This window comes from Odocoileus virginianus, chromosome 21 (assembly GCF_023699985.2).
Source record: "Odocoileus virginianus isolate 20LAN1187 ecotype Illinois chromosome 21, Ovbor_1.2, whole genome shotgun sequence".
Classification (NCBI taxonomy): domain Eukaryota; kingdom Metazoa; phylum Chordata; class Mammalia; order Artiodactyla; family Cervidae; genus Odocoileus; species Odocoileus virginianus.
Window position 1 is genome coordinate 24,428,234 of NC_069694.1, and position 14,040 is coordinate 24,442,273.

General features: G+C 37.1%; 1 protein-coding gene across 3 annotated transcripts in view; it reads right to left on the reverse strand.

Annotated features, from left to right (window-relative positions):
- Nucleotides 1–14,040, reverse strand: part of SLIT2 (slit guidance ligand 2) — a 384,683-nt gene that overhangs the window by 117,479 nt on the left and 253,164 nt on the right. For all 3 annotated transcript variants that reach the window (XM_070452103.1, XM_070452104.1, XM_070452102.1), the window contains exons 7-9: nt 13,170–13,241; nt 10,438–10,601; nt 7,789–7,927 (exon numbers count right to left, since the gene is read on the reverse strand). In XM_070452103.1, coding sequence (XP_070308204.1) covers nt 7,789–7,927; nt 10,438–10,601; nt 13,170–13,241 — 375 coding nt within the window. The remainder of the gene's footprint in view (nt 1–7,788; nt 7,928–10,437; nt 10,602–13,169; nt 13,242–14,040) is intronic.

Consider the following 14,040-nt stretch of genomic DNA (forward strand, 5'->3'; position numbering starts at 1 on the left):
TGATTACTCTTCTATTTAATTCAATAGCAATTAATGATATCAAGATAATGAAGATAGGCATATAAAATTGAGAATTTTGCCATGATAAAGATGAAAACACTCCAATGATTATTAGTGAACTCAATGGTCCCTGGAACTACAGATACAGTTTAATCTATAAATGTATTTTACCAAATTTATCTTATACTATTTTGATGTGGAACTATCAAAACTGCTGTAGGGATTACACTAAGCATGGCTACTGATAACTAAGAATTAAGTAAGATGTTTATTCTGAGGAAACACAATGGTGATCCTTATTCTGTAAATTGAACAAAACGCTCTCTGCATTCTGTAGGAAGTGAAATTACTATGTAGTTTTCTAAGTTCCTAATTTATAATGGAATCATAATATGAAAACTTCAGACAGAGATTTATTCAATACTGTCTAAATAATAAAAGGAAAAAGTGAAAGTGAAAGTTGCTCAGTCATGTCCGACTCTTTGTCACCCCATGGAATAGACCACGGTATTCTCCAGACCAGAATACTGGAGTGGGTAGCTGTTCTTTCTCCAGGGGATCTTCCCAATCCAAGGATATTGCACTGCAGCTGGATTCTTCACCAGCTGAGCCACCAGCGAAACCTCGAAAGTCAAGGCAATTTACATGTGCTATAAAAATTAGTCAAACTACATATTATTTTTATTTTTAAAATTTATGTTCAAAATCTGCATAATTAAAAGAAAATGAAACAATTACACAGCATGACAGCTATACTGTGAGCCAAGACATTCCTGAGTACATGTTAAAGTAAAAAAGTCATGCTTGATATCATGAGTACTTGTATCTTTCCTAATAAGCTAATATACAATAGACTATTTAAAAACATACTGATCAAATCTAATTTATATATCCCTACCATGGTGGCTCAGACCGTGAAGAATCCACCTGCAATGAAGGAGACTTGGGTTTGATCCCTAGGTTGGGAAGATCCTATGGAGAAGGGAATGGCTACCCACTCTAGTATTACTGCCTGGAGAATTCTATGGACAAAGCCTGGTGGACCACAGTTCATCGGGTTGCAAAGAGTCAGACTCGACTGAGTGACTAAAGCATTCACTTTATCACCAAGAGAAACTCAAATAACTCTGAAATATGCAGATTCAAAAGTTGACAAGTACAATTTAATTGAAATAAGGATTCAAAGTTTTGGAAGGGGCAGATGCAAAAATAGCATGTAGTAGGGTTAAACACAAGAAGAGTGCCTAAACAGAAATGGAGGACAAAGATATATTTTTAAAATCAGATATTCAATGCCAAACATGCAGTTTATAAACAGATACAGCATTCAAGAATCATTCTCACTTTCATTTCTTTATAAATATGCATGCAAATGATCCAGAGGAAACAAAAGGAAAAAAACGTACTCCTAAACTTCATATCCAACCTCCAACATTGTGAATCTCTTTGAAAGAGTCTTCTTTACTACTAGCTGAGTACAAGCAGTGCAGTGAGCTTATATCACAAAGTGAGTTCCCTTTCCATTTTACTGAATGTGTGCTTAATTGCTCAGTTATGTCCTACTCTTTGCAACTCTTTGGACTGTAGCCATCCAGGTTCCTCTGTCCATGAGATTTTTCAGGCATGAATACTGGAGTGGGTTGCCATTTCCCACATCCCAAACAAGCACTATAACTTGAGAATTTGCAACACATCTTAGAAAACACTAGACAGCCCTCATAAGACCTGACCTGAGAACTTTACTACCAGAATTTCCCTTCCCAAAATTTGAACACAAATTTGAACAAAATTTGAAGACCAGAGAAGATCCCTGATCAGGGACTTCAGACAAATTAAAAGACAAATTGTATGGCTCCCAGCTTTGGAGGCCTGGAAAATGCAACCAAGATTAAAAACAGTAAGAACTAAGAGTGAACAAGACATACTAAAGTGTCACAACCGAGGTCTAAATGTCCTCTGTGGTTTATGGAATTTCTGTACAATGGTTTGGATAGGTGATATGCCACAGAAAATCTATAACTGGATTGAAGAGGACTAAATGTCTACTTTATAGCAATTTATCACATGGCATTCAAAATATTATACCTCAAGATTTAAGAAATTAATTCAGAAGATTTGATATATAGAGAATCAATTTGCTATTAATGATTTTGTTGCCATGGGTCAGACCATGTATAGACTTGCCTGAGGTATTCCATCTGTATGAAAACAAGGTGATCAACCAGCAGAGTTCAAAGCAGCAAAGTGCTGGACGGCTTCTGGGGCAGCAACAACTTTCTTCTAAATCTAATTCTACCTGATATTATACATTCTATTTTCCCTCATCTATCTTCACTAGTTGATTCTCCTTCATCACATTTTCTTTTATTATGAAGAATAGAGGCTTGGAGGCTCTCCTGAGCTCGTGTCCTAGATCACCCACTCATCCCCAATACTGTTCTTCTTCCCACCCACACTATGTTAAATTTGGGGACAAAAGTGATGAAGAAAAAAGATATAGTCCTGCCCTTGTTAAGCTTGCAGTCTAATAAGGTAGTTTGACATTAACTAGAATGTCAAATTAAGTTGTGATAACTTCTATACAGACAAAATCTAGGGAGATATGAGATTATTTAATAGAGGCTAGGAAAGAAGACAACAGTTCTAGACATAAAGTAATACAAATACAATTCCTATACCTTCACATCTTGTCTTTCTCTGTTTCTTCCCTTCATATGTAAGTTTCTTAAAGTGTCCTGTTTTCTGATATTTGCCTCTTCTGATTTTTTTCATTCATCCCTTTTATGATATTCCAACAAGCTAAGCCACATCTACCTTTTTTTGGCAGCTGGATAGAAGATGGAACATGGGTTTTGGAGCCAAATAAATCTAAGGCTGAGGCAGTTTAGTCACTTCACAATTGAATAACTTTTTTTTTTTTTCTTTTTAAACAAGATTTCTTAATTGTTTTGAGCCTGGTCTATTTTCTTTCCTTTTTGTTTGGTCTCACCACACAGCATGCAGGATCTTACTCACAAATCCCTGCAGTGGAAGCACAGATTCTTAACCACTGGACCACTAGGGAACTTCAGAGCTGGTCTTTTTAAAATAGCAAGATGAAGTTGTCAGCTTTCAAGGGATTAGAAATGTCTGATAATTTGCAAAAAAAAAAAAAAAAAAGAAATTCTAATGATAATATATGGTAAAAATCCAGATGGAAAACATTATATGAAAACTATGAAAGGAGCTTACAATGTTCAGTTCATTATGTATTAAAAATATGGAACCCATAACAAATTTTAAAGAAGATGTTGCCCAGCTTTATTTCTACATTTATGAATCTTACTGATTCTTTAATAAAAATAAAAGAGTAATAAAATAAATGAGTCACTAAGCTACTAACTTGTGCCACTATAAAGAATGGTAATGGGGTATTTTGTTGGAGTGGAAGATCAGTAGTATTTATTACCAGATGCTCTACTGATAGAGCTGATAATGTAATAGTCAGAGAAGTAAAATTCACCTAGAGCTTTACATGTTTCCGTCTCTCCTTTATTATAGCTTTACCTGATACACCATCTCCTCAACACAGACAAACTCAATGGGACATGTATTTAGTGTAACTTCCAGCTACTAATTTCCATCATCATATAAAAATCTATAGAGCATGCAACTGTAAGAAAAGCTCTATGACAAAAAGCAGACTACATGAGATAAACTATTTGAAATGTTCCCTGTTCCTTTCAGTCTGTTATGTCATGACTGACTCCTCTTTTCTGTCGGCAACAGTATTTTCATCTCCTTTCCTGTGATCAGGATTTGAGCAGTTTCCTTCTAGGTCCAGAACAGTCTTGCTCCCACATACATCTTAACTCACACTCTCATGACTGTGTGTTAGCCACTCAGTCATGTCTGACCCTTTGTGGCTCCATGGACTGTAGACCACCAGGCACTGTCCATGGAATTCTCCAGGCAAGAATACTGGAATGAGTACCTGTTCTCTTGTCCAGGGGATCTTTCCAACCACAGGGATCGAACCTGGTCTACTGCATTGCAGGCAGATTTTTTTACCATTTGAGCCACCGGGGAAGCCCCTCATGACTCTCTAAACTCATTCTTACTCTCTGATTTTCTAAGGACTACATATTTCTGTATCTCAAAATAAATTCAAGTCTGCCCTTTACAGTGGCAATTGTCTTCTTAAAAAATCCCTTCTCAGCCAGACTCTTCAAACTACTCCATATCTGTTCTCTTCAACATTCATCACCTCTAATCTTTCTTAACACTCTGAAAAGCGACTCATTTGCCTATCATTCTATCTGGAACCCGTCAAGAGTAATATGGTCAAGTTCTGAGACTTATTCTCAGATCTCCTCTTGGTTCATCAGCTGGAGTATCTGACTCCGCAGATCATTTTTCCTAGAAGCCCCTTCCTCCTTTATCTATTGTGGCCATCTGCTCTTTTAATTAAGTTCTCTCAGGTTTCTCTTCTTCTCCTTTCCACTGGCCATTTGATGCCTTCAACTATCTACTTTGTTTTTTGCAATATCAGTTACTCCAAAGTCTTTGTTTAAAATCATGTCTTGCTCCAAATTATGATGGTCTTTATTATTATAGTATCTCTAAACACCTTACTGGACATTCAGTATTGCACAGGTTTTGCTTCCCATCATCTTCCCTCCCAGTTTTGGTACTGCTCCTCAGTTTTTTTATATAATGTGATAACCACCATATCCATATCCCTCATACTTAAAATTCTGGCATCATCTCTGGTTCATTTTTCTCCATTATTCTCTCATCTCATCAAATGCCAAATCCTATTAATTCTGCTTCTGTACTGGCTATCACATGTGCTTCCACATCATCATTCCAACTATTACTTCCTAGCTCCTGCTCTCATGACCTCTCCCCTTGACCAACACAATAGAAGCCTCAAGCCTGGTTTTCTCTTCTTGTGCCAAACTGGCGGTACATAGATGTCAGATTAATCTCCTTGGAGATTCAAACTCCTGTGTTCGAACACATTCCAAAGAAAGATTTAGATCCTCATACTATCAAGCGCCTCCATGAATTAGTTTCAACCTACCTTTTCAACTTTATCTTTTTCCTGAACTCTCCCAGATACCAAATACCCATCAAACTGAGTTCCTGTTTGTCAGTATTTTAAATTTCCATTCTTATTGCCTGTGCTTATAATGTTAATTACTTCTGAAAACTCTTTCTCATCTTTGCAATTACATTCACTAATTATCCTTCAAGGCCTATCTCACACATTACCTCCTACATGAAGGCTTCGACAATCGAGGAATCATTCATTGAATGATTGCTATCTTCTAAACACATGAGGGAGTTTCCCAGGTGGCGCTAGAGGTAGAGAACCATCTGACAAGGCACTAGACATAAGAGATGTGAGTTTGATCCCTGGGTCGGGAAGATCTCCTGGAGGAGGGCATGGCAATCCACTCCAGTATTCTTGCCTGGAGAATCCCACGGACAGAGCCTGGTGGGCTATAGTCCAGGGTGTCACAGAGTCAGACATGGCTCTAGCATGCACGCCCAAGCACATGAAGCCCTACATATGTTAATTCTTTCACTACAAACTAACAACAATGGTTAGTTCAGAGATGGAGACAATCCTATAAAGGATAAGTAGCTTGCCTATAGCTTCATAGTTAGTAAAGGATAGGCAGACTTCAGGTTCCATCTAAAGCTTTCGGACTCTAGTTAACTACTATAACCTGCTTTCCACTTTAGGCCCTCTGTAATAAATACCATGCACTTTAATTTTCCCTCTTTTACAATGTGTATTACTTTGTACCTCATTTCACAGCTTTTAATTTGCATGCCACTTGATAGAGATCTCTGGAGAATGCATGCTGCCTTTCTATAGTAAGTGCTTACTTAATTAATGTTTGGCCTGAATAGATGGACACACAATTCTGTTACGTGAACACTTACTATGTCTTTCTAATATTTACTCTGTCATATATTACATCTTCTAAGATGAGAGGCTTTTGGTAATCTATGGCTGTAAAATTCGATGAAGATGTCTTTTTGAGGCATTATTTTCCATGATGCTTCAACATGTACTTCTTACTCTAATTAAGCTCAACTGTGCAATTCCTAAAGCGAAATGCTCACCGCCACCTCTGCCCTTTGTCCCCAGTGTTCCTCCTTTGCAGAATGTCACTTGCACTTTCCAAGGCCATAGTACTCTTCTTTTAAGGTTAGTTAAAATATACAAATGTTCTTTATGGCCAAGGTAGTGTTCCTTCAATTAAAAATTTGATGAAAATAATATTATGATGTTCAAATGTTTATTCTATTTCTGTGTCAAGCACTGCAAAGCTATAAGTACACTTTTAAGCACATATTAAATACTTTAAATTAATATTAGTGGGTCTTCTGAATCAAGATTATCCTCTGATAAAATAGGGCAGTTAACAGGTGAAAAAATAATGAATAGTTCTTGAAAATGACTTGATTTTTTCGGTGCTTGCTCTGGAGGCCTATCGGCTTCCCTAGTGGCTCAGTGATAAAGAATCTGCCTGCAATTCAGGAGCCCTGGCTCGATCCCTGGGTCGGGAAGAATCCCTGGAGGAGTGCATGGCAACCCAGCCTAGTGCTTTTGCTAGAGAATCCAATGGAGAGAGGAGCCTGGCAGGCTACAGTCCATAGGGACGCACAGGGTCAGGCATAACTGAAGCAACTTAGCATGCACGCAATATAAATCGGGGAGGGCATGGCACCCCACTCCAGTACTCTTGCCTGGAAAATCCCATGGACGGAGAAGCCTGGTGGGCTACAGTCCACGGGGTCACAGAGAGTCAGATACAACTGAGTTACTGAGCAGCAGCAGCCGCATGTAGGCTATCACAAGAAGTTGTTCATATTTCATTATTTCAACCAAACACGTCAAAAATATTAAATTAAAATTTAGAGTTAATTATACACACACACACACACACACACACACACCATAGACTAGATGGTTAGGAAGTGATTTCTTATTTAGTAGATACTAAGGTAAAGATTTTCCCTAATGCTCACTTCCCAAGATGATAAAAGCAACCCACTTTATATCTTATGTGACCTTGTTTTTATCCACATGACTTACATTTGGCAAGGACACAGAAATGAACCCAGCAGATGCATACAAAACAGGTATGAAATATTTTGTCAAAAGAACTTAACTTTTAATGGAGGCAGCCACTGGGTCAAATAAATTAAATGTTCACTAATTTAAAAATCTTACATATTTTGATTTGATCTTTTTTATACTATGTAGTAGATTCATACAATTCAAGTAAAACAGTGAAACAGCATTTTAAAATGTGATGTCATGAGGAGGGAGACACCATCTAGTTATCTTGTTTCTATGATCTAGTGCCCCACATTTTCTTTTACCGTCCCCCCACCATGCCCACTCCAAGTAGAAATGGACAAGGGCAGATCTCTGGATTCACCTGGAGGGACAAAGTACTCACATTCTTATTTTTCCTAAAGAGCCTAATAACACTTTCTGAAGAAAAGGCAAAGTACTGTTTTTCCTTAAAATGCATTCCTTTTAATTCTACCCGAGCTAAAAAAAAAACAAAAACAAAAACAAAAAAAAAAACAAAGAAAGAAATCCTAGCCACTTCAACAATATATTTAATTAAACAGAGTAAGGGTCAACACAATTTTGAAAGGAACATTTGTCTAAGCTGATCGATCAGATTGGCCTTTGAAATACCCAGATCCTCCTAAAGAAAATCAAGGCTTGGGTCACTGGGGAAGAGGGGACAAGAGGGAATCTGGGGCACATACATTTCTGTGATGGTCTCTGGCAGATTCGTGGGGATCTCAGTGAGACCTTTCCCACGGCAGTCTACGATGTTGTTGCTACAGGTACAAGCAGCTGGGCAGTGCAAAACACTGCAAGACGGAGCCATAAATGACTGGTGACCTGAGAAAGAGACAAACAGAAGTTGTATTTTTTCCTGAATCTCTTAAGTGTGAAACATGTACACTTGGTTCAAATCACAAGCATGTTACTGAACAGAAATGCATGTATTTAAATACCAGATCATATGATGACACTATGTTTCTAAAATATGTTTTAGGAAGCATGCATTTATGTCTTGGGATCAACATAGGTAAAACAAATGAGATCTTTAAAACTACAAAAACGATAATTTTTAAATTTCGAAAGATTTAAGAGAAAGGTTAAATTCTGATTTGAAACTAGAATTCTATACAAAACTATTATGAATTTCAAAAAAGCAGCAATTTCAGATTAATGTCTGTATTTCATTTCTAATAAGCTTAGATAGAGTTTGATCTTGACTGAATTTAAGTAGCTTAACTTACTGTAACTTAAACAAGGAAAGGAAAATAGCAAAACTTCCCTCTTGGGGAACATAACTGTTGATTCTAAATAAGTAAACCTGTGCAGATAAGTATGGGGAAAATATATGATGCTAAGTTTGAGTTCTAAGTAGGTTCAAAATTACTGCTTTTTTTGAAGTCGTGATAGTTGTATCATGTCATTCTGTTAGTTGTAATCTAGATGACTCTGATTTTGTATAGCTTAAAATGTTAGCCTAAGTAGTTACACACAGGTATATGTTTTTACTATTCAATACCGAAATTCTTCTGTTCAAACAGTAAACAACGGGCCATCAGGCATGTTGTACCAAATGGGTGTCTGTAAACGCTGGGTTTGTCCCTGCAGCAGGGCCAGCCCCCTCTGCTCTGCAGAGAAAGGGCCCTAGCGGAGGGATTCACAGGGAAGAAGCTGCTGACTAGTTACTAACCCGATCCCTCTCAACAAGTTCTCATACTTTACAAAAATAGCCTCAGTCTAAATAAGAAACGTCAACTTGCCTTCTTCCTCATCTAGAAAACAGGAAGGAAAAAGTGAAGAGAGAAAAAAGTGGTTAGTAACGAATTGTTAGTCATTTCCTTATTGAATTTTTTATAAAGCAATCAGACCTATTGACAACGTTCCATAACATTGCATGAAAATTTGTTTGAGTTACAAGATGAGAAAACACATAAAAAGGTTGAAAAGGGAGCAATAAAATAGAATCCTGAACTAGCATGTCTTCTCACTCTGCCTTTAGGAAACAGCTATTTATGATGTTTTGAAAGTGAAAGAGATAACTGCTCAGTCATGTCCCACTCTTTGTGACCCCCTGGACTGTAGCCCACCAGGTTCCTCTGTCCATGGGATTCTCCTGGCAAGAACACTGCAGTGGGTTGTCAATGCCTTCCTCCAGGGGATCTTCCCAACCCAGGGATCCAACCCAGGTCTCCTGTATTACCGGCAAATTCTTTACCATCTGAACCACCAGAGAAGCCTCTTATGATGCATTATAAACATAAATATTTTAAAATTTTGCTTTATTGTTATTTTGAACAAACACTTCTAAAGCAGAAACAGTCCTATATTTGTGAATTATATATTAATATTTATGCAACATGTGTATGCATGTGTGGTAAGTCACTTCAGTTGTGTCTGACTCTTCGCGACCTATGGACAGTAGCCTGTCAGGCTCCTCTGTCCATGGGATTCTCCAGGCAAGAACACTGGAGAGGGTTGCCATGCCCTCCTTCGGGGAATCTTCTCGACCCAGGGACTGAACCCTCATCTTTTACATCTCTTGCACTGGCAGGCGGGTTCTTTACCACTAGTGCCACCTGGGAAGGCCCTTATGCAACATATTAACATATAATTTATATGAACTGGGAATCAGACTGTGCAGCTTGAGGTCCTTGAGCTCAACTCTATCACCTTGCACAAGGTTACTTACCATCTCTTTTTCTTAGCATTTAAATCTCTAATATAAAGATAATATTACATTTCTCTACAGATGTTATCAGGGAGGTAGATATACATGAAATACTTAAACACACAGAAAGACATGAAAGCCACCTATTGATACTTTACATAACCTATGTCTTATTTTTGTTTTTAGATTTTTGTTACTGAAGCCAGTCATTGATCTCTTTTAGGTAGAACTGAACAACTAGTACATATGTATACATGAAAAGTATTTTATCACTTTTCAACTATAGTTCTATTACTTTTTCAATTTCCCAGCCAGGGAATCCAATATTTGTTTATCATTTTTCCAGTGGTTAATATCAAAGTAAAAATGATCCTACTTAAAGGGAAAATCATGCGTAGCAAACAGAACTATGATCTCAAAAGTTCTTATATTTCTCTTGGAGTGAAAACTTAAAAATCCTTCATCACAACTTAGATACAAGTCATCAGTAATTGCCAACCATGCAGGATTGTCTTACAGCCTATGACCATCACGGCGAACACAGAGGATTTCCATGGAGTGATTCGAGTATAACTGCAAAGGTTAGTGAGGAACAGTGAAGCCTTTCAAGCATGCGCCCTGCACAGTTCCCTACGTCATGGCATACGGGAATATGGAAACAGAAAGGTTCTTTCTCCCTTACCGCTGCAGACAAACTCTCGTTTTTGAACCTCAGCCACGTTGTGGCCCCTCAGGTGAGACGGCCCCATACACTGAGTGTAGAGACCCACACGAGGCCTTTGGCGCAGCCAGTCCGAGAGCCAGGCCAGGTGGCAGTCACAGTATAGGTTGTTCGAATGCAGTCGACTAAATGAGAGCCAAGCAGTTTAAAGCAAGAAAACAGAACGGAGTTATTTCAAAATTTGGAAAGTTTATTCATAATAATATATGTCTATATCTCAACATAAAATAAGTTAAAGCTTAATATGTGCCAACTTAATTATGTTCCTAAAAATTAAACTGGTAACCACAAACTCAAGACCCTCTTCATCTACTGAGCTAAGCAAATACACAGAGGCTTGAACATGACCATGAAAATCTTTTGCCGCTGTCTATTCAAAAACACAAAGAGACACATAGAAGTCCGAGGCAAATTGCTCTGCAGTCCCAACATACTGGCAGTCAGTGGGGGTGGGGCAGAGAAATGGGAATATCAGAGGCCAGGTAGGGGTAGGAGGCATGTTAATAAAAGTTGTGGTTCCCAATCTGGTTCCCAGTTAGTCTTGTCATTATTAGTCTCTGTAGAAACTGCTGGCAAAACCTTTTTAGCAGGTCACTTTCATTTTTTGCTGAACCAGACAGAATAATAATTCAATATAAACCGCTTCTTTTCACATCCTGCTTCTGATTTCCTTCTTTTTGTTTAATCACAGTAAAAGGGATTAGCTGCTTTTGGCTCTTGGGGACACAGCCTCAAAGAGCAGGAATTGAAATTAAAAAACATAGATGGCTGGGAGTGAAGGAATTAAGCCAGTCCCCTCTACGCTGGCACAGATCCATACCAGATCATGGATCCCTTTCAAGTGGCAAATAGCACTTCTCCATTAATAAAATATCAGACAAATATATCCACTAAATTAGGTAAATGACTTCAAACTGGCTTTTATGTTTTCTCAAACTAAAGAAAAGGACACCCAAAACTATAAATCAAAGCATCATTCCCAGAATCATCTATGACACAGTAATACCATTTCAGCCCTTTTTAGCTGATGTGCTCGATTCTAACCCAATAACAGTAATGGATATTAAAACATGGAACTCAGTCCAGAAAGATAATTGGACCATAAAAATGGAATTTTTAAGTAGCAATGATAATATAGAATAATGAAACAACCAAAGCAAGGGAATTTAAAATTAGATGACTGTTTTACATTCTCCTTGAAGCTGAAGATACAGAACAGACTGTCTTCCATTGAAACTAGATGGCATGCCACAGGACAGAAAGGTACATTTGGGGAAGGCTGGGTGACCTCTGGTGAAGTTTGCTAGGAGGTCAGTGGCATCTTTTGGAAGCTACAAAGCACATTCCACATCTTTGCTCTGTAAATATTTCCATCTAAACCAAGCACATTATAGTGATTCGATTAGATGCATATACATTTGAAATGAGAAAACAATATAAAATTTTAAAAGGCTGAATAGTATGACAAACTGTAGTGGATTTTTTTACATGAAAATAAGACTCACTATCAAAAATGCAGATGACAGATGTTTCTGCCATCTTGGTGGCTTTAGTTTTTCACAGATTGAAAGCTTGATCAATTTGTTTTTTAAAAATTAGCTAAAGTTAATGAGAAACCAATTTCATCAAACAGAGTTTGAGTAAACTGGCCCCCTTCATTGGGCCAGATTAGTCTTAATCTGATAGCCCCAGGAAAACAACATTTAGTTATTTCTGCTTACTTTTGGAATGATTTTATTTTGCTGAATATTTTTCCAAGGAAATTATAATGCCATCCCATGAAGACTCGATTTTAATGAGAAAACATGAATTAGTACTGACATCTAATTCATTAAAAAGTGGCAATCCAACTAATTTTTGATTAAAGAGAGAAAATAAATGTTTTGAGTTATAAGCTACTGTAAAAATGAAAGATATTTTCAAAAACCTATCAAAATATATTTACCCTACTTAAACACACATTTTTTTTAAGAAGTCCAATGCTTTGGTTATGTTTCCCACAATTTCTCTCATATTGTATATGATATACTTTGTATGTCAAGGTGATTCGTGATTCTGAAACCCAATTCAAATGAGATTTATCTCTGAAAATGCTTTAACTAAATACCCCACCCTGGGTTTTGAGGATTAATTCTGCTCTTAAAGAAAAAAAAAATAGCTGTAGGAAACATTTTTATTAGAGAATAATTTTTATCCATCTAACATATTTTAATGTCCATCTGTAACTCCTGAAAAGATATTTTAAAATATAAATGCTGACACAACCTTAATTATAGAAGCACTAAAGGGTGATGCTGTAATTTTACATTACAAAGACTTGGAGAGCCAGTTTAGCTTTATTAGGATTGCTTGCTGTACAGTAATAAAATCATAAAGATTTACCATTTATCATTTCTGACAGCCAATCAAGGAGTCTTCCATTTCTTAATGAAATGTGACCTCCACAATAGCTCAAAGTAAATGTTTTTCTCCCCTCCCAAACTTTCCATAACATATATTATTTAAAAGGAAGATTTCAAGTTTTCAGAATAATAGTTCATTTATTTCAACATTATATCGAGAACTTTTTAAAAAGTGGTGTTTCCCTTGTCTAGCCCATGATGAACTAGTGGTCATATTCTTTACTTACTAAAAATAGTGCTTAAGGGGAATTAATTGATTAAATTGATTTTATATATATTGAAGCTACTTACAAAGTCCTAAGTTTAGGCATATGGTTGAAACTTGCCACAGAAAGTCTAGTAATGTTGTTATTGTTGAGAGTGCTGTAGAATAAAAAAAAAGTCAGAAATTTTAGATATGAAAATTTACTGATTATTCCATATGTTAACACAGAAAAAAACTTCTTGTGATTATGCAGAACAAGTATCTGTATCTGGTAAAGACTGCATCAAGAAGGCACTATATTATACACAAGATGACAAATAAATTTCATACTTTAACATACTGCTATGCATTCACCAAGTACTTATTACAAATATATGACTTTAGCCACAGTATCTTTGATCATGTAGCCTTATGCACTTTGTGTCTACATGTCTACTTCTGACATCGGTTAAGGAATGAACATTAGCCATTAGAATATCAGACAATAAAAAAAATTGAACAGTTACAGTTCCTTGAAGGGTATTAGTGTCCATGAGTAAACGAACCCATTTGAAGTCTCCAGCTGAAGTCTCACAACAATAGCACAGAATCAGTTCTGTCAGGTCCTGGAACAGAGTCCTGATAATGGTTCTTTACTGTGGACATCAGCCACGGTTGAAATTTGAGTCGGAAGAATGATATCTATATGTGGTATTTGCATTGAGTAGAAAAGACGAGGCATGCTGTAGCAATATAGTGAAAATTTAATAGTCTAGCAGTTTTTATTTATTTATTTATATGGCTGCTCTGGGGTGAGGGATGCAGGATCTTCAGTTGTGGCATGCAAACTCTTAGTTGCTCATGTGCCATCTAGCTCCCCGATTAGGGATGGGATCTAGGACCCTTGCACTGGGAGCATGGAGTCTTTCCACTGGACCTCAGGGAAACCCCTTAGCGGTTTTTAGTTATAGTCACACA